The 24768-nt window shown below is 30.4% G+C and overlaps 2 protein-coding genes across 3 annotated transcripts; both read left to right on the plus strand.

The window, feature by feature from the left end:
- The first annotated feature begins 9580 nt into the window (after positions 1–9580).
- On the plus strand, positions 9581–10994 carry LOC123270052. Its single transcript, XM_044735991.1, has 3 exons — positions 9581–9922; positions 9991–10213; positions 10963–10994. The coding sequence occupies exons 1-3, from the start codon at positions 9746–9748 to the stop codon at positions 10992–10994; spliced, it is 432 nt and encodes a 143-aa protein (XP_044591926.1). The 5' UTR covers positions 9581–9745.
- A 1548-nt stretch (positions 10995–12542) lies between these two features.
- Positions 12543–24053, plus strand: LOC123270269 (probable WRKY transcription factor protein 1). 2 transcript variants are annotated; one of them, XM_044736253.1, is made up of 7 exons: positions 12544–12875; positions 13760–14148; positions 14248–14499; positions 16573–19417; positions 19640–22100; positions 23424–23544; positions 23643–24051. In XM_044736253.1, exons 1-7 carry the CDS (start codon positions 12856–12858, stop codon positions 23648–23650), a joined length of 6096 nt encoding a protein of 2031 aa, XP_044592188.1. In that variant the 5' UTR covers positions 12544–12855; the 3' UTR covers positions 23651–24051. The 2 variants fall into 2 exon arrangements, with proteins under 2 accessions (XP_044592187.1, XP_044592188.1); XM_044736252.1 differs by having other exon boundaries at positions 12543–12875; positions 16573–22100; positions 23643–24053.
- The last annotated feature ends 715 nt before the right edge of the window (positions 24054–24768 follow it).

Here is a 24768-nt window from a genome sequence, read left to right on the forward strand (position 1 = left end):
GTTTGGAAAATGCATTCATTTTAATCTCTTACATTCCCGCGATCCCGCAATAAAAGAATTCATCAGTTATGTGATCTGCAAAAGTAAAATGAATGTAAAATTCTTAGTACGTTGACTAAATAACTAGATATAATGTTAAATTTTGAAAAAATTCCAATGACTTTTCCTCTGCTGCCAAAGAGACGATTGTTGTGAAGAAATTTTTACTGAATTTATTGAAATTTCATAGATATGTCCTAAATTTCATGTCTCAAGAAGTTCTAATTTATAAACTAAAACATTTTTTGACATTCTACTCACCATTCTGACATTATCTTGACACTACATATGAAGACAATTATCGCTAAATTCGTTTTTAGCTGATATCCAATTATTAAGAAAGAAGAATATTTAAAACGGTTGACCTTGAAAGCCATCTCTGTAATTTCCTGTTTCTCTTGAAATTTTTTAAACTTTATATCTGCAGGAACTGTACACGGCGAAAAAAAACATAGGGATTTTTCCTATTTTTGCATAGGAAAAATTCCTATGTTACATAGGAATTTTTCCAATGTTAACATAGGAAGTTTTTCAATGTCAACATAGGAATTTTTCCAATGATAACATGGGAATTTTTTCTTCATTAACATGATGTAAATAAATAAAATTGAATAAAATATGACAAGTTTATACACTGTAAAAAATTTCAGTGTAAAAGTTGGACCCAGAGACTTTTACACCGTCGTGTAAGTGTGAGAAGTCGGTGTGAAATTTCCTGCGTGTGAAATTTTGACTCATGTAAATTTAACACGGTGTAATTTACTGTTTTACACTATTCCGTGTTATTATTTATAACTTTGCAAATTTAATAACTATTACTAGTAACCTTGTAGTCACTAAGTGATTGCCATGACTTGTGAATTATAAATAAATAAAATTATGCTTTATTAAATAATGACTTTTGTTAAATTGCACTGTACTTTTTTAACTACCCGACTAGAAATTTCAGTGAGGCAGTGATTTGGTGCAAGTAAGGCATGTCGAATTCCAAACTTGTGGTAAGTGAGGCATCCAAACCTGGCCGAAGTTTGGGATGTAACGCAGTTGCGAGGCTCAGCCTAACTTGGCTTCCTGATTAGGCTGCAATTTGGAAAACACACTTGCTGGTGATTATCTAAACCTCATTCGGTCCGAATTTGGCTACCTAAGTAGGCAGCATTTCGGAAACCAAATTCGCAAGGAAGAATCCAAATTTAATTCTTTCTTGGTTTTTAGCTTTTTTATTATCAAGCGAAAATTAATAATAACAAATGCTTATTTTTGTTACTACTTTTACTATTTTAAGTATAAATTTGGAATTTAGGACTAAATTTTTCAAATATTTCGTGAATAAAAAAAAAACAAATTATTTTTGCTTTTATTTAATATTATTTTTTATTATTTAATTTTAGTTTTTCCGTAATTTTTTTTTTTATTTTTTGGAGCGTTTTTTTATGTGAAGAAGTTTTTTTTGATTGGTAAATTTGATAAGTCAAGGGGGAAGGAGATGATGTAAGAGTTAGATACATTAGTCACACATAACACTTAACTTTACTTCACACTTGCCTTAATAGTAATTATTAATTATTAAAAATCGTACATGTCGAACGCGAGACTCGAACACCGTACCCGACGCACGAGAGCCCTATACCATACCGCGATGCTACGCCGATGATGAGCGACTTCGTGCCTCAAGATACTTATAAGCACGACCAAAGTTCGGCTTGCCTAATTTAAAACAAATAAGATTCGAATTGGGGTAGCCTAAGTTCGGAAAGCCAAGTTCGCTTCAAACTGACAAAACTCAGGTTATCGTTACTTGAAACCAGTTCGGCATTCCCATGATATATCAGACTTAAGGAATCCATGAGACTTTCTTAGTTACGTCCAAGTTTGGCAAGCCGAACTTCAACAATTATTTATGGTTACCGTTATTACAAATCAGTCCGGCATTTCCATAATATGCCGGACCTCGGCAATGCCACAGTTTTAGCATCACAACCAAATTTGGAATATTTTCGGCATGCCAATTTTCGTTCTGCCTACCTTGGTTTTTATGAGGAGCAACTTAGGCAGGCCTAAGTTAGGCAAACCAAACTTGTCCCTCACTAATTCTTCAGCATTCCTCACTACAAGTTCTAGTCGGGAGTTTAACATACTATTAGTAAGCCTGACTTGCATGAAGTCACGGTAACCGAAGTTTGGTTTGCCAAACTTGGGCATAGCTTGGAAAACCTACGGCAGTTCGAAGTTTGACATACTATTGGTATGCCTGACTTGCATGAAATCACAATTACCGAAGATTTGCCGAAGTTTGGTTTGCCGAATTTGGGTGTAGTTTGGAAAACCTACGGCAGAACGAAGTTTGACAAACTATTGGTGTGCCGGACTTGCATGAACTCACGGTTACCGAAGATTTGCTGAAGTTTGGTTTGCCAAACTTGGGTGAAGCTTGGAAAACCTACGGCAGAACGAAATTTGACAAACTATTGGTATGCCTGACTTGCATGAAATCACGGTTATTGAAGATTTGCCGAAGTTTGGTTTGCCAAACTTGGTCATAGCTTGGAAAACCAACGGCAGTCCAAAGTTTGACATACTATTGGTATGCCTGACTTGCATGAAATCACAGTTACCAAAGATTTGCCGAAGTTCGGTTTGCCGAATTTGGGCGTAGCTTGGAAAAACTACGGCAGTGCCGAACTTTGGCTTACCTATAGTGGAATTAATAAGGCGCGAATTAGGCTTGCCAAAGTTCGGAAAGCCAAACTTGCACCGAATTGATTGTTCGGCAATGCCTCACGAAATTTCTAGTCGGGATATTGACGTTTTTAAAGATCTGAGCTCATCCCGATGTTACACTCATTTAGAGCTTTTATTTGAGTACCCACATGTATTTTGACATATTTTTCATATATACATATATATTAGGGTGACCCAAAAAAACCGACTATTTTTTTTTTTAAGTCTCGAGTGAAAAAATGTTAGTTTTTGATGTTTTAAGAGCTCTCTCCAAAGTACAGCTTAAAAAAAATTTTTAAGAGGTCGCTCCAAATTTTTTAAATTTCAAAAATCGTCGAAAATCGATTTTTTTTTTTTTTAATTTTTTTTCTCGATACGGTATAATTTTATAGACCAAAAAAAATAAGTTTTTGAAAATTTCAGTTCAAAATTAAAATTTTAAAAGGTCGCTCCAAATTTTTTTAAATTTCAAAAATCGTCAAAAATCGATTTTTTTTTTTTTATTTTTTTTCTCGTCACGGTATAATTTTATAGACCAAAAAAAAAATAAGTTACTGAAAGTTTCAGTTCAAAATTTAAATTTTAAAAGGTCGCTCATAATATTTTTTTTTCTATAATTAATTATTATTTGGAGTCGTTTTTAACTGCTGTGATCAAATCGCCGACTTTAACTGTTGGGAGTAGTACGTTGGAGTCTTTTTGGTTTGTGAAAATCTTAACCTACGCAGCAAGGGTCAAATCTCAACCAAGCTGGTTTCTAAGACCAGCTTGGGATTCGAACCCACGCTTGGAAGTTGATTAAATAAAATTATTAAATTAAAAAAAAAATTATGTTTTCTATATTGTGCTTGATTTTTAGTTCATATCGTGATGTATTTTTATCGATTAATGTACTAAATAAAAAAAAAAAAAAAAAAATGCATGGAATTTTAATTTGAATAGTAGAAGGTCGCTCGAAAAAATCTAAACTAATGCACTAATAAATTGAAATAAATTATGAGCGACCTTTCAAAATTTAAATTTTGAACTGAAATTTTCAGATACTTATTTTTTTTAGTCTATAAAATCATACCGTAACGAAAAAAAAATTAAAAAAAAAAAAAATTCGATTTTTGACGATTTTTGAAATTTAAAAATATTTGGAGTGACCTCTTAAAAATTTTCTTTTGAGCTGTCCTTTGAAGAAGGCTTTTAAAACATAAAAAACTAACATTTTTTCACTCGAGACTGAAAAAAAAAAATAGTCGGTTTTTTTGGGCCATCTTAATATATATAATATATATAAATATATGAAAAATTGATGTGGGTACTCAAATGAAAGGTCTCGATGAGTGTAAAGTCGGGGTGAGTTTATATCTTTAAAAATATCATTAGTTGACAAGATAGCAATGTCAGTTCTTAATTATTGACATTTTTAAAGATATAAGCTCATCCTGATGTTACACTCATCATGAGCTTTCATTTGAGTACCCATATGCATTTTGATATATTTTTCATTTATTCATATCTATATATATATAAGAGATTTCCACCTATATATTGACTCATCACGATATCTCTGAAACCATAAAGCGTAGAGACTTGAAATTTGGTAGGAATATTCCTTTCGCCGTGTAAAGGTCAGCTAAGAACGGATTTTACGAAATTCCACCTACAAGGGGGGTTGCGGGGGCGTTGACAATGGAAAATTCCCATTTTTAAACTATAGCTCCTATTGACTCCAAATTTGGCAGGAATCTCCTATATGTGATGTAGAAATGATCTAAGAGCGGATTTTATGACAATCTACTCCCAATATGGATTGCGGGGGTGGGCGTTAACAATGAAAATTTAAAATTTCCGAGCTATAGCTCCTAGAGAATCCTAATTTTGTATGAATTTTTTGTAAGTGATGTAAAAATAATTTATAAACGAATTTAACGATATCCTACTCCACAAGGGGTTGCAGGGGTGGGTGTTAATAATGAAAATTTTAAATTTCCGAGCTGTAGCTCCTATAGGCTCCAAATTTGGTAAGAATCTGCTCTATGTGATGTATAAATGATTCAAGAGTGGATTTAATGACAGCCTATTCCCAATACGGATTGTGGGGGTGGGTATTAACAATGACAATTTTTAATTTTCAAGCTATAGCTCCTACAGACTCCAATTAGGTAGGAATTTTCTCTAAGAGATGTAGAAATAATATACGAACGAATTTTAAGATAGCTCATTAAAATTTTTAATTTCCAAGCTATAGCTCTTATAGACTCCAAATTTGGTAAGAATCTTCTATGTGATGTAGAAATAATCTAAGAGTGGATTTTACGACGAATCACCCCAAATAAGGATTGCGGGGGTGGGTGTTGACAAAAAAAAATCTTAATTTCCAAAATATAGCTTCTAAAAGGCGTAAATTTGATAGGAATCTTTTATTTGTCATGTAGAGATCATCTCAAAACGGATTTCAATAAATTCTACTTCCGACAGGGATTGCGGGGGTGGGTGTTAGAATTTCAAATTTCCATTTCCAAACTGTAACTTCTACAAACTTGAAATTAGGTAGGAATCTTTCATTTGTCATGAGATCATCTCAAAACGGATCCCAAAAAATTCTACTTCCGATAGCGATTGCGGGAGTGGGTGTTAAAATCTAAAATTTTAATTTCCAAACTGTAACTCCTGCAGATTCTAAATTTGGTAGGAATCTTCGTGTACGATGTCAAGTTCAGCTGAGAATGGATTATCTCGAATTCTAACCCCAAAAGGGATGGTGGGGGCGTTAACAATGAAAATTTCTCATTTCCAATCGACAGTTTTTATAGACTCGAAGTTTTGTTGAAATCTTTTATTTATAATGTAGAAATTATCTCGAATAGGATCTTACGAAATTCCTCCCCCACATAGAAGTGCGGGAGTAATAATTGTCAAAAAATTCATATTTGATAGAATCTGAAGAGAAACAGGCAAATACCGGGATGGCCTCCAAGGTCAACGGATTTAAATATTTTTCTTTCTTAATAGTGATATTTTCTTACAACAATCGTCTCTTTGACAGCGGCAAAAAAGTCGACTAAGAATTTTACATACATTTTTTTTTGCTGATCACATAACCGATGAAATGTTCTTATTACGGGATCGCGAAAATGTAACAGATTAAAAGCATTGCATTTTTTAAACACATGAGATATAGAAAAAAAATTTGGCTACTCATTTTAAGAAAATTCGTAAAAAACAAGTACAAATAATTTTCTATGTATAATTGATGTTACGGAAGAAATTTTAATTAACAGCGAAATTCGTCACAATTTAAGCTAGGCAGATTTCAACTTCACTTATGAGACCTGCAATTACTTTAACTAAAACTTACAATGCTCATTTAAAATTTTTTTTCTTCGTGTCAAATAATATTCATTTTTGGAAGAAAGCCACGGGAATGTTATAGTGATTGCACATTGAAAGTTACAATGAATTTTAGCTAGAATAATCATGTGGACAAAATATACAGACCAATTTGATAGAATTTGGAATCTGTGCTAAGTCAAAACAATCTTCCAATTAAATTTCAAATCTAGATCTAAAAATACAATTCTATAAAGCGCCCAGCGGAGCGGGCGGGTAACAGCTAGTGTATAATATATATAAATATATGAAAAATTGATGTGGGTACTCAAATGAAATGTCTTGATGAGTGTAACATCGAGATGAGCTTATATCTTTAAAAATGTCAATAGTTCACAAAATACAAGGTCATTTATTAATTATGTATTTAGAAATAGAGCATTTTCGAATGCAGACTAAATACTTATTATTATAAATTAACTGTTGGTGAGAATTATGTGAAACCATGAAAAGGCACAACTCCAGGTCAAAACTCTTTGACAACGATACTAAATTTAACTATAAAAATTTTATTTTACTCCGTAAAATAGCATAACATAAAAAAAAATATACTTTTAAATATTTATTTCTACATGCTTATATTTATAATCTAATATCGTACATGCCTGAAACTAAACAATCAAATTATATTAATTAATGAGAAATTTTCAGAAAATACATTTACACGCGTGATGGTGTGAAATTTAAAATTCACACCGTTCAAATTTAACATTACACTTAGAGCGATTTTCACATCGTCCGTGTTAAAAATTTTTACACCAAATCATTAACACCACACCGAGTCCAACAAATTTTTTACAGTGTAAAATTTTGAATTTTTTATACATAGGAATTTTCCCAATGTTAACATAGGAATTTTTCCAATGTTAACATAGGAATTTTTCCAATGCAAAAATAGGAGAAATCCCTATGTTTTTTTCTCCGTGTATTTGAAGAATATGAATTTTTTGATAATTAACACTCCCGCACTCCTATGTGGAGGAGGAATTTCGTAAGATCTTATTCGAGATGATTTCTACATTACAAATAAAAGATTCCTACCAAATTTCGAGTCTGTAAAGGTTACAGTTTGGAAATAGAAATTTAATATTCTAACACCCACCCCCACAATCATTATTGGCAGGGGTTATTGCAAAATCCGCTCTTAGATGATTTCTACATCACATATAGAAGAATCTAGCTAAATTTTGAGTCTGTAGGAGCTATGGCTTAAAAATTAAAAATTTTAATTGTTAATATCCACCCCCGCAACCCCCTGTGGGGTGGGCTATCGTAAAATTCGTTCATAGACTACTTTTATATCTCTTACAGAAGATTCCTACTAAATTTGGAGTCTATAGGAACTATAGTTTAAAAACGGGAATTTTATATTTTTAACGCCCCCGCAACACCCTTTGGAGAAAGAATTTCTTTAAATACGTTCTTAGCTTACCTCCACATAGCAAAAATAATATTTCTACCAAATTTTGCGTTTCTAAATCCTATGGTTCCCGAGATTTCGTGATGAGTGACTATATAGATGGGAATCCTTCGATGATCCTTCGAGTGGGTGGGAGTGAGCGTGTGGGTGTATGAGAGTGTGTGAGTAGATTCTTAGCTGAATGTAAAAGAACATAATCCGTCTAATATACCCGGTTGAAATCCATGAATACAAAAGAATTAAGAGAAAATTCTTGTTTTTGGTTTTTATTAGTGGGACAAATGTTCATAAAAGTAAAACAGCAATAAAAAAATGAAGGAACGTTGGAATTCGAAAAATAAAAAGTCATAAACCATCTAGGAAAAATTTCGCATCGAATGGTTGTAGTTTCATGTCGATACGATCAGTGGTTTAGGCGTGATTGACCCTCAAAGACCATTTTCATTATATATATATATATATATATATATATATATATATATATATATATATATATATATATATATATATATAATAGGGTGTGCCAAAAAAAGACGATATTTTTTTTTTTTCACTCTTAGCCCAAAATATGATAGGATATGTCTAAACAAAAATTCTGTCAAAAGGCCAGCTCTTAATTTCAATTTTAAGAGCTCCTTCATCGAACTTTAAGTTTTCCCATATAAATAACACGGAAAGTACGGTCTTAAACAGTATTTTACCCTGCAAGCTGTGAAGAAAATTTTTTTTGATAAAATGAATGATTGGACCTTTTTAAGCATTAAATTTCTGAGAAAAAATTTCATTGAGTCATAAATCAATCGTCATTATTTAAGTTTTTACGGATCTTTGAAATTTGAATTTTTTGAAAATTTTACGTTTTTTGCATTTAACAGCCAAACTATTGGAGATAGAAAAAAAAATTAAATAGCAATTTTGTAGTTCGTTTGATGCTCTATAACAAAGTTCTTAACAATTTTTTGTATAATCAATAACAAAAAGCTACAGACCTACAAAGTTTTGTTTTTATTATTTTTCACTTTTTCAATTGAACTATCGATGATATAGAACAAAAATTTAGTATAAATTTTTAGTATATCAAATCTGCAACAAAATTGTATAGGTGAGATTTTTCGTATTATTGATGGTTAAAAGTTACAGGCTCAACAAATTCTATTTTTATGATTTTTCATCTATATCATGTAGTATATCAATAATATATATAAAAAATTAATAATAAATATAAAGTACATTCAATTTTTTACAAATTTATGCTTGGTAAACTTTATATACTGTCTGCAGTTCCTAGATCAAAAATTGTTTACTAAAATCCAGTAAGAATCAGAAGAACTACAATAAGAATTTGTGAAATAGAACTCTCCTTCAAGTTGTTTACTATGACTAGATTATTATAATTATGGTTTATGATGAAATATACACGATTAGATTAAATAATGATGATAATAAATTTATAATTACTTTGCAAATAAAACAGATAAAAAAGTTTTTTATAGTTTTGATTATATATTTAGACTCTAAAGAAATATGTTTCCTTTTCAATATCAATTAATCGCAATTTAACCTCTCCGTTTAAAAACTCAACATTTCAAAATACTATTTTTTGTCTCTCGTTCAAGCAGTTATTGATGAAAGTACCGCCTTTCAAATATCACTAAAAAATTAAAAAAATTCATTTGCTCCTTTAGACTTTTGACTAGTAGTCGAATTTAACTAATACTGAAAACTGACATGAGATTTAATACTAGATCATAGTGGTTTTTTCAGATAACAAATGACTATTCGTTGTAATGTATAATTTGATCGTAATTTTTGAAATAATTTTCTAAAACTTAATGAACATTTTTATATTCCAGAAAAAGCATGACAGAGATGATTATAAAGAGCTTTTGGAATTAGTGTTAATATTCTTAGGTGGTACTCCGAAAAACGGGATCAAATTTAGAGCTCCAGGACCAAATCATCATGCAAGATGGATGGCTAAGGCTCTATATGCTTTAAAATCTTCATTTTTAAAAACAGTTTAAAGTCAATGCAACTGAAGTAAATGGACTGAGATATGTCTGCTTATTTCTAGTTAATTTCTACACGGTTTCATGGTTTAATGCACCTTCTGCGATAAAGTCATCCTATCAAGATTTGAATCTGATCAAAAATCTTTATGAATTCCGTTCTGTCCATAAAAAAATGTCTGAAGCAGCAACGGTGACATTTTCAAGACACTTATGGTACTTGTCAGAAGAGTTGGTCGGGTTAGCTTTGTTTGATGACAGAGTTTCCTTACATGCTAAGAGACAAACCGTAACTGCAATAAAAACGCGAGAAAGTAATGCTTCGAATTCAAAAAAATTTATCGTCAAAGACGTAAGATTATTATTATCGAAAACATCGAAGATTTTGCTAGCAAGCAATCTCTATTTTTGTTTGAGCAGTATCAATTACCGTATCAATTTATGGACAAGGATCCAGAGCTCTGGGCATTTGATCAAGATTATCTACATTGCAAATCTGTGTTTTCAGACTTAAAAGTTGTCAACGATCTCGCTGAAAGAGGTGTTGCATTAATCCAGGACTACAACAACTGCTTAACGAGAAATGAAGAACAAAAACAATATTTATTGCAAGTTGTCGAAGAACACAGAAAAATTTCCTTACGTTACCAAAAATAAAATTGTAGCTACTTATTCAAAGAAATAAAAAAATTTAACTACACGATTGAAACTATGATAATCGTTTTGTCTGTTATTTTTATTAAGTGATTATAAATTTATTATCATCATTATTTAATCTAATCGTGTAAATTTTATCATGAACCAAAATTATAATAATCTAGTCATAGTAATCAACTTGAAGGAGGGTTCTATTTCACAAATTCTTATTGTAGTTTTTCTGATTCTTACTGGAATTTAGTAAACAATTTTTGATCTAGGAATCTCAATCTTGCTGATTAAAAAAATTAACCATTTGTCTCGATAATCACTCAATTTGTATTCATTGAATATTTCTTTAACGCAAAACATTACTGAAGTAACAATAATATTGTAACGATATTGAACTGCAGACAGTATATAAAGTTTACCAAGCATAAATTTGTAAAAAATTGAATGTACTTTATATTTCTTATTAATTTTTTATATATATTATTGATATACTACATGATATAGATGAAAATCACAAAAATAGAATTTGTTGTGACTGTAACTTTTAACCATCAATAATACGAAAAATCTCACCTATACAATTTTGTTGCAAATTTGATATACTCAAAAATTTATACTAAATTTTTTGTTCTATATCATCGATAGTTCAATTGAAAAAAGTGAAAAATAATAAAAACAAAACTTTGTAGGTCTGTAGCTTTTTTGTTATTGATTATACAAAAATTGTTAAGAACTTTGTTATAGAGCATCAAACGAACTACAAAATTGCTATTTAATTTTTTTTCTATCTCCAATAGTTTGGCTGTTAAATGCAAAAACGTAAAATTTTCAAAAATTCAAATTTCAAAGATCCGTAAAACTTAAATAATGACGATTGATTTATGACTCAATGAAATTTTTCTCAGAAATTTAATGCTTAAAAGGTCCAATCATTCATTTTATCAAAAAAATTTTCTTCACAGCTTGCAGGGTAAAATACTGTTTAAGACCGTACTTTCCGTGTTATTTATATGGGAAAACTTAAAGTTCGATGAAGGAGCTCTTAAAATTGAAATTAAGAGATGGCCTTTTGACAGAATTTTTGTTTAGACATATCCTATCATATTTTGGGCTAAGAGTGAAAAAAAAAAATATCGTCTTTTTTTGGCACACCCTAATATATATATATATATATATACATATATATATATATATATATATATATATATATATATATATATATATATATATATGCTGCAATATATATATAATAGGGTGTGCCAAAATGTAACTCCTGTGGAGAACCTTTTAAAATTGGAATTTTGAGTTCCGCTTTTGACAGGGGCTGTGTTTGGGCATTTCCTAAGATATTTTGGGGGGAGACGATGTATTTGATTTTCATAGAATTTTCTAACAAAAGCTTAGTTTGGGCACTTCCGGCCAAATTTTGAATTTTCACCGGAAACGCCCAAACTGAGCTTCTGTTAAAAAATTCTATAAAAATCAAATACATCGTCTTCCCCCAAAATATCTTAGGAAATGCCCAAACACAGCCCCTGTCAAAAGCGGAACTCAAAATTCCATTTTTAAAAGGTCCTCCACGGGAGTTACATTTTGGCACACCCTAATATATATATATATATATATATATAGAATTTAGAAATTTTAGGAATGAGCTTGTATAGTTAAAATCATCATTAGTTAACAATATGCAATGGACATTCCTCAATAATTAACATTTTCGTAAATATAAGCCCATTCTGATTTTATACTCATCGAGAACTTTCATTTGAGTACCCACATGAATTTTTTCATATATCTTATATATATGATATTTATAAAATATATGAAAAGTGCATGTGGGTACTCAAGGTCAACAATAATTTATAAATAAAAAATCTATTTAATAAACATTTTCCCGTGGACTGAATTGTGAATTTAAACCATTCTGGAATCCACTGGAAGACACACAAAAAATTTTATTAAAATCGGTCCAGCCGTTTAGGAGGAGTTCATTGACAAACGCACGCACAGAAGAAATATATATATATAAAGAGATAAGATATATAAGATGATATATACATAGATTTGTTAAAAAAAACTAAAAATTTTGATATTTGTCTATATTTTCTTATAAAATATTTGTAAAAAATCGAAAAATATAATATTAAGGAAAAAATAAAGCAAAAATTGGGTATTTATCGATAGTTTGTGTGATAAAAGAATTGAAATTTGAGCGGGAAAATATTTAAAAATTCCTTACTTACAAGTCTCGTCTCAAGGTGGCGGCAGCGTACACTCTGTTTCTGAAGTCATCTGTTAAAAAAACTCGTTCGATAGTGGTTCATAATAAATGTAAAATAATTAATATAATAATTCATTGATTAAGTCTTCACTCTAATTATAAAAATATTAATCATCGATAACAAATTATACATGGATTACTTAACAATAAAACATCAAAGTTCTAGATATAATTTATTTTTAACGCTAAAAAAGTGAATGCCTTTCACAAAGTTGACGCTATTTTATTAAGATGTCATATAAGACTATAAACTCATTTATTTTTTAATTATAAATACATAACTTGTAATAATAAAAATGGCATTATTAGCAATAAGTTTGTTTGTTATTAAATGAACGATAAATCATTAAATTATGCCTCGCAAAGAAAAAACGTAAGTAATGATACTAACCTATCATTTAATTTTTATTTTTTATCATTCATTAATTATAACTAATTAACTCGTTTAATTATTTTAATATTTTTTTTTTCTAAATTCTAGGTTATTGACAACTGTTGGAAAATATTTTTTTTTATTTTTAGTGTTTGGTTTTTTATGACATTGAAAATAGTGGACATCTTATTTATTTTTATTATTGGTGAACGGAAAAGTCATTTTTCAGGGAATTATTATTATTATATTGTTACAGAAAGATACATGCAAAAATTATAGTCTGAAAATTGTTTTTTTTTTTTTTTTTTTTTTTTTTTTTTTAATAGGATGAAAGTGTAAAAATTTTGAAAATTGTAAGCGCAAATTTTTTCAACATTATTTTTCTATAAAACTATTGGCTTTAGAAAATCAAAAAATTATCAGATTTTTATTATTTTTTAATGCTGCAACAAAAATTATTGTGAATGTAGCGAACATAAAATTTTTTAAATTTAAAGGAATGAAATTTCCTTAATAAATTTTACTTGCTTAAAAATTCTAAAACTAAGAAATTTCTCTTTTAATTACTCAAAAATTTATATCAAAATTTAAAGAACTTACATTTTTTCAAATTGATCTTTTCTTAACATTTAGTTTTTTTTTTTTATTGAAAATTTTCATTAAAATTTTTAAATATATACATCATGAATGAAAAATTAGTCGATTGTTTTGATTTAATATTCATAAATTATCGAGTATTTATTAATTTTTGTGTTCTTGCTGTTTTTCGTGTTATATTTTCTTCATGAACCAATTCACTGAAAAATTATTGTCAAATGAGTTTATTTGTAAAAAATTATTAATTTTTCATTTACCAAATTATTAATGATGAAATAATGTTACAGAAATGCAAAAACATGGGAACGCGACAGAAGAAATCGTATGAATTTATACTTCAAAACACTAGGAGATCTATTGCCGCCAAGTCAAGACGGAAAAAACCGCAACAAGGTCGATATATTAATTCAGGCGTCAAAATACATAAAAGACTTGACAAATCGTACAGAAGAATTGTTTAATACTAATGCAGTAGATGCTCACAAGGAGGAATTGATTCGCTTAAAAAAATTAGTCACGCAACTTTATTCACGTACACAATTATTATCAGCGTTATTGAAAGATGCTGGTATAACTGTTCCGGCAGAACCCGCGTTGGAAAAAATTTCTCCGCTGAAATGGTCTAATAAAATAAACGTCGAGGATGCTGAAAAGTATTTAGATCGGTTTAAAGAACGTGAGTATTGAGTTTTTAATAAACTTACTAATCATAAACTTTTTAATAAACTTTACTTATCTCTTGTATTTTTTTTTAATTCATTTTTTAATTTTGTAGGAAAGAAACCTAAGAAGCGGAGAAATTCAACTGGTTTAAAAATACCTTTGAATAAGAAAATTAAGGCTGGTGTAATCGATGTATCCCCGCATAAAAATAACAACAATAATAGTAAAGATATTTCGGAAATAATTGGTCCAGTTGAAGATCAAGAGAATCATGTTGGAAGCAATATTGATGATAAAAATGGAGAAGATAAAAATAATGAATCGACGACTAAAATTTCAGATGTACGGAATAACTCTGATCCAGGTATAAAAAATTTTTACAAACTGAATAAATTTTATAATTTACTTTAAGAAGACGAATTGTATATTTAATAATTAAATAATTTCAAGACATAAGTATATCGCGTTACTAATGCCAAAAGGGCGTACAAAAAAATTTTTTTCACTCCAACTAATCTAAAAAATGTTTATAACATTTACATCTGTAAGAAAAGTGAATAATAGTATATTACACCCCTGGGAGGGACAATGAGAATAGCCTCAGATGACATGTAATTGTTGACCTCGGCTTCGCCCCGGCTTTTCTTATTTTCCTCCCCAAGGGGTGTAATATACTATTTTTTTGTATACGCCCTTTTGGCTCTAAGACAAAAAAATTCTAAAGCCAAAAGGGCGTATCATTTTTTTTTAATCATAATTATTTATTAGTCTTAAAAAAAAAAAGTTACAATACTGGTAAAAATAATGACTCTTCTACTCATTTTATTTGAAGAGAATATGTATTTGATTAAAGAAGAAACTAAAATATCAATTTAGCTAGGCACTACTCCGATGCCGTCTCCACTATCATTATCTTTTGCTTCTGAAATTAAAAAATAATAAATATATATTGCTTGTAAATCTAAAATACTTGAATCTTAAAACAAATTCATCAGTTGTTACCATCATCAAAGCACAGATTTTTGTAATATCGATGGTATTTTTTTGGAACTGTGCCTGACGTACAAAATTGAATAGAAATTAAAATTTTTTAATTGAGTCTAATACATTTTTCTTCAAATAGAATGTTACTGTTATTTTGGTTTGTTTTTTTTTTTAATTCAAATCTATATTCTTTTTAAATAAAATTAGTTGAAAATTCATTATTTTTACCGGTGTTATAACTTTTCTTTTTAAGGCTAATCATTGATCATGATTAAAAAAAATGATACGCTCTTTTTTCTTTAAAATTTTTTTGTCTAAGAGCCAAAAAGGCGTATACAAAAAAAAATTTTTTTATTTACTTTTATTACAGATCTGAATGTTATAAACATTTTTAGGTTGGTTGGAGGAAAAAAATTTTTTTATACGTCCTTTTAGCATTAGTAAAGCGATATATCTAGATAAATGCACGACTCATGATGCGAAGCATCAGAGAGTGCTTTACGATCGAAAAATTTTTTTCGCCTCATTTTTATTATTCACAACCCTTATTAAATCATGGTATCAAGATATTTTGCATACTCTTGTCAAGATAATTTAATAGAGATTAATTCCATACTTTTCAAAAATTTATTAAGTGCCATAGAAATTGAAAACAACATCAAAATAGTTTAAAAAATTTTCCTGTACGTCATGTTCGAAACACTGAAAACACTGTAACTTACGAAAAAATTCATTGATTGAGTCAAATTTTTTTTTTTTAAATTCTTTGAAAGAATTTTAGGTCACCGAATGCGAATGGCTAGGTAACTTAGAGTTGTTTATTTGCAATTAATAAAATTTTTTTGATATTTTTTTTTACATTCGCTTTATTTTATTATTATATCATAATTAAATGAGCATTATGAGTCGTGCACTTTTGGATTTTCCAAATTTTATTTTTTTCATTTTCTAAGTGACGAGAATACTAAACATAAATTTAGTATCATACTGTTAAAAAGATTTTTATGAAATTTATTTATAATATTATTTATTGGGAAAAATATTAATCAATCAAGTAAAATTTTATTTAATCAGGTGACATGGAATATGAAATATAAACATTAGGTTTTAATAGATATTTATTCATTACAACAAATATTTTTTCCGTACAACTATTTGCTTGAATTCATAAATTTCTTTTTAAAAATTCAAATATTTTTTTTTAATATTACTCCCTAGTACAAATCAATAAAAATAAAATAAAATTATAAAAAGAACAAGTTAATTCTTTAATTAATTTTTCTTTTAGTTGAAAAGTCAATTTCAAAAACGATTCAAACAGAATTTTCATATATTTAATTTTAAAATATTTTATACTTTTTAACCAGATTTAAAATTTATTCTAATATATTATTTAAATATTAGTAACTATTTTTTTTAATTAATACAAAAATGGTCAATGTTCAAATTATAGATTCCAGTGAACCAGCAATAGAATCATTAGCTGGTCCCAAGTCGAGTACTGGAATCCGAAAACTAGAATCACGCAAAAAGTTAAAAAGAAAAACCTCAATCTCCAAGGATAATCCATCTAAAAAATCACCAAAAACTGCTCAAAAATCACCAGCATCGAAATCATCATCGATAGCATTATCATCAACATCCACGTCTCAAAATTCATCAATAACAAATTTAGTGTCAGGAACATTAATACTATCTAACGGAAAATTGATGCCACTTATAACACCACTGGCATCAACAAATATTCTTGTAAATGCAAATACGTCGAATCAACAGCCATCAAACCAACAACAACCACAGTTAATTATCAGTAGTAACCAAACACCAACAAGTCCAATGATTTTTATGCAATCAGTTGACTGCAATAATATTAAAAATGTATCCGTCCAAAATCAAAATGTCATCAACGCCGTACAAAAAGTAACATTGAATACTATCCCAAGTATACGAACCAACGTAGCGATTAATTCCCACGACTGGGTGTCAAATGTTAAGACAATTATTGAAGCGACTAAAATCGGTGGACGCAAAGGTATCCTACCAAAAGGTAAAGAAATAACTAAAACTACTATGGCTTACAAAGTTCCTATTCCCGTGGTTCGTCGTGATATTAAAACAAACTCTGGTAAGTCTGTTTCAGACAATAAAAGTGGAAGCAAAAATAAAAAATCAAAAGGAGCTAAAAGTAAGAAAACTGATAAAGCTAAGAGTTCGACTAAGTCAACGAAAGAAAAATCAACTGATGTTCCTAGTAAAGAAGATAAATTATCTATTGACAATAAAGTGAGTACAAGTATGGAAATTAAAAAATTACCGGAAACTTGTGAGTCAATTGGTAGTCTGCGTAATGTTGTTGAGAAAATTGGTGAAGTTAGTCGTGAAAATTCAAAGATTAATGAGCCTGGAAATTCAAATGTGAGTGTAAATGAAAATGAAATTTCTGGAGTAGGAGGTTTGAATCCAGAAACAACTGAAGCAAATGATTCGAGTGATAAAAATGTAATAAAAACATTTGATTTAACACCAGAAATAGATTGTGTAAATAAAAATCAACCTACCGAAAAAATAACTTCAGTTGTAGCAGAATCAACGTCAGCTGTTGAATTAACAACAGAGTCATTGACAATTGAAAAAGTAATTGAAGCGGACATTAACAAAGCAACAAAAGTTAAAGAAGTATGTGATTTAAATACAAGGTTTAATTTGCTAAACGAATCATCAGACAATTCAACAATAGATTCAACGAAGATAATATTGAACCTAGATACGAATACAACAACGACAATGAAGCCTGAAACAGGCAACAAAGCATCTTCTTCAGCGAGCGCTATTACTGATTCCGTAATTGCTCCTACGTCGGAAATAAAAGAAGACAAATTGATAAAAGAACCTAAAACGCTTTACAGCAATGAAAATAGTTTTGTTCCGATAAGTAATCGCGACTTGCATTCAGACTTATCCAACGATTTGTTCGCTTCACTTCAAGTGCCCTCGAATTCTCATAACCCGGAATCAATATCGCCGACCGCAGCTTTCTTGATGGCTTTCCCATTAGTATCTTCTCTGAACGGTAAGACTGAGGTACTTGAAGAAGATATGAAAGAAGATTTGAAATACCATAGTCAAACTCCACCGATGCTGCTGCAAATTGGCACGATAGAACCCAATAGTTTCAAAGTTAAATCCGATGATATCAAGAATAGTGATAATAAGATTCAGAAGCATGGAGAAGAAGCCAAGTCTGAAGATAATTGTTCAAAATCATTGCCGAAAATAGTTAATAGTGAAACTTTTAAGGATAAGTTGTATCGTATTGTTCCTTATTCGAAACCTGTGGCAACCAGTGTCAGTAGTTTGACTAATTCGTCAACAACTTCAGTTAGTTCGACTGCTGGTGTCACTGATGTAACTTCAAATCTCAATTCAAGAACAAATTTAAATAACTGTGATATTGATAGTAGTAAAAAAATAAACGAGAAATCTAACACTGGGTTGTCGAAATTTGACAATAATGTTAGCACTAGTTCTAATAATAATAGTAATAATAATAATAATGATACTTCTATTACTACTAGTAATAATAATAATAGTAATAATAATGATAGAAATGCTAATAATTTGATTATCAGCTCAATAACTGATAATGCAAAATTACCGAAATACAATAATCCAACTCGTTATCAAACAACATTATTAAATGATTATACATCAAACTACACAAATTTTACTGGCACCAATACGGAAGATAATCAACAAATGCTTCCAATAGATAACTCACGAGTTTACCCTACCAATAATGATAGCATCAACGTACCTTATCAATATTCTTCCCAGGATCAACGCGTTTACGTTGAAAATCACGAGTCTTCAAACTATGCTGCTCAAAAAGAAACAGTGTTTCATGACCAGTTGACACGCTCTTATACTGCTAACTTGAATAAAAATTCTAATTCAACTGTTACTGATTATCAGAATTATCTGATCAACAAAGAGTCACGGAATGAATTACCAACTCAAACTCAGAACCAAGGTCAAACTTTGGATTCTAATTATATTAGCCCGAACAAACAAACTCCAACGAAAGCTGACTCCGTTAAAATTCCTCCACAGTTTAGACTTTCTGGGGATAAAATTTCAACAGAACATTTTGGCGCTTCAACGTTGAAAATTTCTGAAAATGAACACTATGATAAAATAACGGAAAATTACAGCGGGAATTACATTCCTTATACGCGTGATGATAAGAAGATTTTTGATGATAATTTACATAATAATACTAATAATAACAATAATAATAAATGTCATGGACAAATTCCTACCCTACCTCATTATTCGCATCAGGTGCCACCGCAAATGCAACAAAAGCAACCTCAACAAAGTGTTGCAAATAATGTTAAATCTTCAGCACAAAATTTATCAAACTTTAGTGTCCTTTCTTGGACAACTATTTCACCGAATAACAGCAATAATAATAATAATAATAATAATAATACAAATACTAGTTCTACTAATAATAATACTAATAATAATAACAGCAATAGTGGAAACAATACTGCTGTTAATAACAATAGTACCAACGGCAATAGTACTAATAATAAACCAACAAAAAGTAAAAATACTTCCAACAATTTGGTAAGATTTGAAAACCCTGAACAAAATACGAATGAGAATAAAACCATTTGCGAGAATTTCAACTACTCTTCATTGCACAAAAATCCGGGTTTCAACAACACTTTAGGACAATCATTTTCTGCTGACTTATCTCCGAGCGGAGTGGAGAAGAAAACCAAATTAACAACTGCCACACCAACTGATAAAACAAAATCAGTTGGACCAACGACACAAAAATCTCGAAACCAAAACCAAAGTTTAATAGACGACTACAGTAGTAACAAAATAAATTCAAAGAAGTTCCCTATGGACACTAATTACACCCAAGAGTTCACATTAGATCAACAGCAACGACACACTACCAAGACTCATCAGGTTACATCAAAAACAGATAACAAAAGTTACAATACTTACGATACGACAATTAATTTTGATGTTCCTGAGTCTGTAAATTCCTCCAAATGTTCCACAGACATTTATTCCGGGAATATCAAATACCAACCAATTTTACATGACCCGTATGCTTCGAAGCAGCCGCAGCAACAGTCACAGCCGCAGCAACAGCAACAGCAGCAACAACAATTAAAGTCAAAACCAGTGCAGCAACAGCAACAAGCAGTCCGACCGCCAGTTAACTGGATGATGCCATCAGAAATAAAACACAACACAAACATGCCTGATATTATCCTACCGCCGATCGGAAAAGAATTGGAATTCTGCCAGAACAACATCTTCAGCCAGCCTCCGAGTTACAATCAGCCAGCAGCCACCTCTACCCAGTTTTACAATAATTATGACGTAGCAGTTAGCGCCGCTAGTTTTCCCAATGTTTCGACTCTTCAAACTGATTCACGGAGACTAACAGATTCAACGACTTACTACCCAGACGATCAACACTTCTCCTGGTCGCCAACAAAGAACCCTCAGAACACAGATCACTCCCAAGTTATAAAATCCATCGAACAACAGCAACATCAGCAGCAGCAAGTGGTACCATCGACATTGCCAACGCTAGTAGGGGATCTAGCTCTTGGAACAGTCACTGAGAAATCATCCAGTTTCATGTTTGGACAGCGAAATGATGTACCGCAAACTAAAGCGGTGAAAGACAAAGATTTCGCGGTTATGAATGAGCAGAATGTCCAGCACCCTGTTCAGGGCGGGTCTTTCTTGTCTGTGAGTCAGTTAGTGGAGCATGAAAAGGCTGAAAAGCATCAGCAGAGTCATTCGCATGGTCATTCACTTCATCAGCAACACCAGCAACAGCCACAGCGCAAGCATCAGCGGAAAAGCAACACCAGTCCGCGTACAACTGGCAGAAGGCAAATGGAAATGAGGAAGACTGATCAATTGCAGCAGCAGCAGCAGCAGCAGCAGCATGATCAGAAAGTTTCTCACGGATTTGCTGGTAGTTCTGACGCTTACCAGCAGCAAAAGTACCAGCAACAGGACGGATTATGGAGGAATCGCAATTGCAAGAGTAATTATACTGCGGAAGCGTTGATTGGTGTCAATACTTCTTCTAGCATTCAAGACAATAATCACCCGGACAAGCAACTTCACGCGATTAAATTCTCTACGGATTACTCCCAGAATAAGTTTCCAAGTGGTTTGTCTGCAGATATGGTCATGCCGCCAATAAATTACCTGGCGAATCCAGATGACGGCAATGGCTACGGCCAGGTGATGAATCAGAATTTCAATCATACGTCTTATACTTATTCACCGAATGCAAATATTTATCCACCGACTAATTTTATCGCTGGAATATCAGCTGGAAATACTCCAAGTAGTTACATGATGCCACTGCATGACAACCCTGCGGATTATCTTGAGGCGAATTCGTTCTTGTTGTCTAATGTTACGAGCAATGTTGGTAATCCTCCGAAATCGACGGTCGATATGCCGACCAGTGTTACGGTTTCGACGACCCGAGTCTCAGCTTCAACTACCACTACCAATGGGAAAAATACTCACTATGGTAATGGAGGAAAGCATCATCAAAATTGTGATACTAAGCGGAATTATGCCAGTGTCAGCAAGAAAAGCAAAAAGAAATCGGATCCTATGCACATGGACTTTTCTGTTCCGGGTGTTACTGTGGAGGATTATCCTCACCACCATCATCATCATCACCACCACCATCATCACGGACACTCGAGTACTTTCTTACCACCGCCACCACCTCCTCCAACTCATACGAATTCGCTGTACCAAAATCCTCCGCATGCTATGGGGATGGGACTGACGAGCAATTCTAATAGAAGTCGAAGCATGGGAAGCAATTCTGTGGCTATGACACATCATCCGTCGGGAACTAGTCTTACTAATTTTAATTTGAGTACAATATTTCCAGAAATTAATGATAAGGTACTTATTTCTTTTTAAATTTGAAATTTTATAATCGATTGAAAAAGTGTAATTTTTTTATTTCGCGACGTTTTGTGCTACATGAGCATTTCATCAGGCGCTGTATAAAATTCACACGGAAAAAAATTATGTCAAAATTACAGAAATGGTTATGAAAAAATTACATGGCTATTATATTTACAAAAAAAAAAAACTAAAGTTTACATAGTTAAATAGTGCCATTTTTACAAAGAAAAATAATAGTTTAAAAAAACTAAAAAACACGCTTTTTATAAAAAACCAAACTAAAAAATAAAAAATAAATCTTATTTAAGAATAGTGTAAAAAATTTTAATAAATATAAATTAATATGAGTGTAAATAAGAAAAAAATGTATTTTATTGTAAAAAAAGCGTGGGGTGCATGGTGTCAATAGTTATAAATATTTTATTGACAGATAATAGTAGAAGGATTATCATTTCGATAATATCTTAAAAAACATCCCACGCTTTTTTTTTTTTAAATAAAATACATTTTTTTCTTATTTGCAAGTTGAAAAATGGAATAATTTTATCAAATCAGTATATTGTCATCGGTCCTCGATAAATTTACAAAGTTTGAATGAAATCTGGCCGTTTAAAGTGGGTCAAAATCGCATCCAAAGTAGTCGGTTACAAACAAACAAACAAACATACATACAGTTGAAGCTAATAAAGAGCGTGTAATAACAAACATACATACAGGTGAAGCTAATAAAAAGCGTGTAAAAATGGTCAAGTTTACATGTGGGAATGTAAAGAAATTTCATTGTTAAATAACTTTATATTTACAAAAAAAAGCTCTAAAATTTGCAGGAATTGATCAATAAAAATATCATACTTGGAAAAAATTTTTGATTACTATGTAAAATTATATAAGAGTTTTGGCCATTTATAATTTTATAGAGTTTTATATAATGTATTTTCCAATGAAAATTGACGGTTGAGTCTTAACAGAAGTAAAACTGTAAATTTAACGGATTCTGCTGTAATTTTGACAGGACTTTCTTCCATGCAAAAACAATTATTATCAATAACAAGAATAAAATTAAAATAATAATAATAAACCTTACGAATACATACCGTAAGTAACATTGCTCTTTTCATAATCAATTTTACTAAAATTCTTGTATTTCATTCCAATCAATTATTGTAATCAAGTCTTACATTAATCAGCTCACGAATGATTATCTTAACTGAGAGTTTAATTAATCCTAAATTTTCTGATGGTTAATTAAATGCTTATAATTAAGAATCTTAATTTTTAATAAATAATTAAATGTTTTCTTCTCATTTTTGAATCCAGTTACCTGGTTATAAGCCACCGAATATTCCGCCCGGACTGTCACAATCCAGCAATCATTCTACAACGAGTTATCCGCAAAGAATTAATTACTCGTCTAATAATAGTCTGTCACATACCGCAGGTCAGTCTTTTACTTTCAAAGCTTAAATAACTATTATTTTAAATTATTAATTTAGAAAAGTATTTTTAAAAATTAAAACTATTTTTATCATTATTCAGGTCTCTGAAGCAACACAATTTACAAGTGATTTGCCAGCTCCACCGCCGACCTCACCTCATTATAAAACAACTTGACGAATTGTGAATTGAATTGATTAATCATTATGATTAAAAATTTGTATTATAGTTATAAATTAATATATAAATTAGCTTTATGAATAATAATGCATCTTGTTAAATATATTATGTGTAAATAAGTTTCGTAATTTAATTTAAAAGAATAAATTTATTGTATAAAATTATATTGATCTAGTCAACAGTATCTTGTAGGTAAAATAATGATCGACGGCTGTACTACAAAAATGTGAAGCAAGATTTAATACAATTAGATTATTAAAAAGTAAATATTTAAATATTATGAAACTTTTTCGAATTTCATAAATTGCATCTTAATAGATCAATTTGTTTAAATTCAAATTCGACAATAACTTATGCTAACTGCATAAAATAATATATGCTTGAAGTATTCATACATATTTTAATTTGTAGAAATTATCTATAAAGCTTACTAGTACTGAAATATTTAATTAATAAAAAATTAAATTAGTTTTCTAATTTTAACTCAAATATTTCATGCTTACAAATTTAAAATTTGTACCTACATTTATATTATTAATACTGAGATACTCGTCTTATCAATAGACGGTATACAGTTTTGCTTTAACGCTTGTTGATTATCAGGTAATTTTGATAAAAATATAACTCTATTAATGGTTGAGAAAAATGTAGAAATTTATCTAAGCAACAATTTGACAATTTTACTGATAAAATTGTATTTTGATAATGTTTTAACAATTGAAAATTATTTGGAGTTCAAGCTGATTAAAAAATAACAAATTCAACGTTAAAGATTAAAATTAAAATCAAGTTGCCAAAGGTTTTAAAAAAAAGATTAAAAAATAACATCACATTGTACAAATTATATTCAATGTTCAGTTTTCTTCTTTTAATAAATTTTTAACTTCCCGCTAAGAAAATCGAAGATTTTCAAAAATCGGGAAGTTATTGGTTTTACCCCGTTTTTCGAAAATCGAGTTTTCATCAGATCTCGACGTTTTGAGGTCCTAGGAAGCTTCCCTGACTACTCCCGCGAGGTTGTCACTGCGTGTGTGTGTGTGTGTGTGCG

The sequence above is a fragment of the Cotesia glomerata genome, linkage group LG8 (assembly GCF_020080835.1).
Source record: "Cotesia glomerata isolate CgM1 linkage group LG8, MPM_Cglom_v2.3, whole genome shotgun sequence".
Classification (NCBI taxonomy): domain Eukaryota; kingdom Metazoa; phylum Arthropoda; class Insecta; order Hymenoptera; family Braconidae; genus Cotesia; species Cotesia glomerata.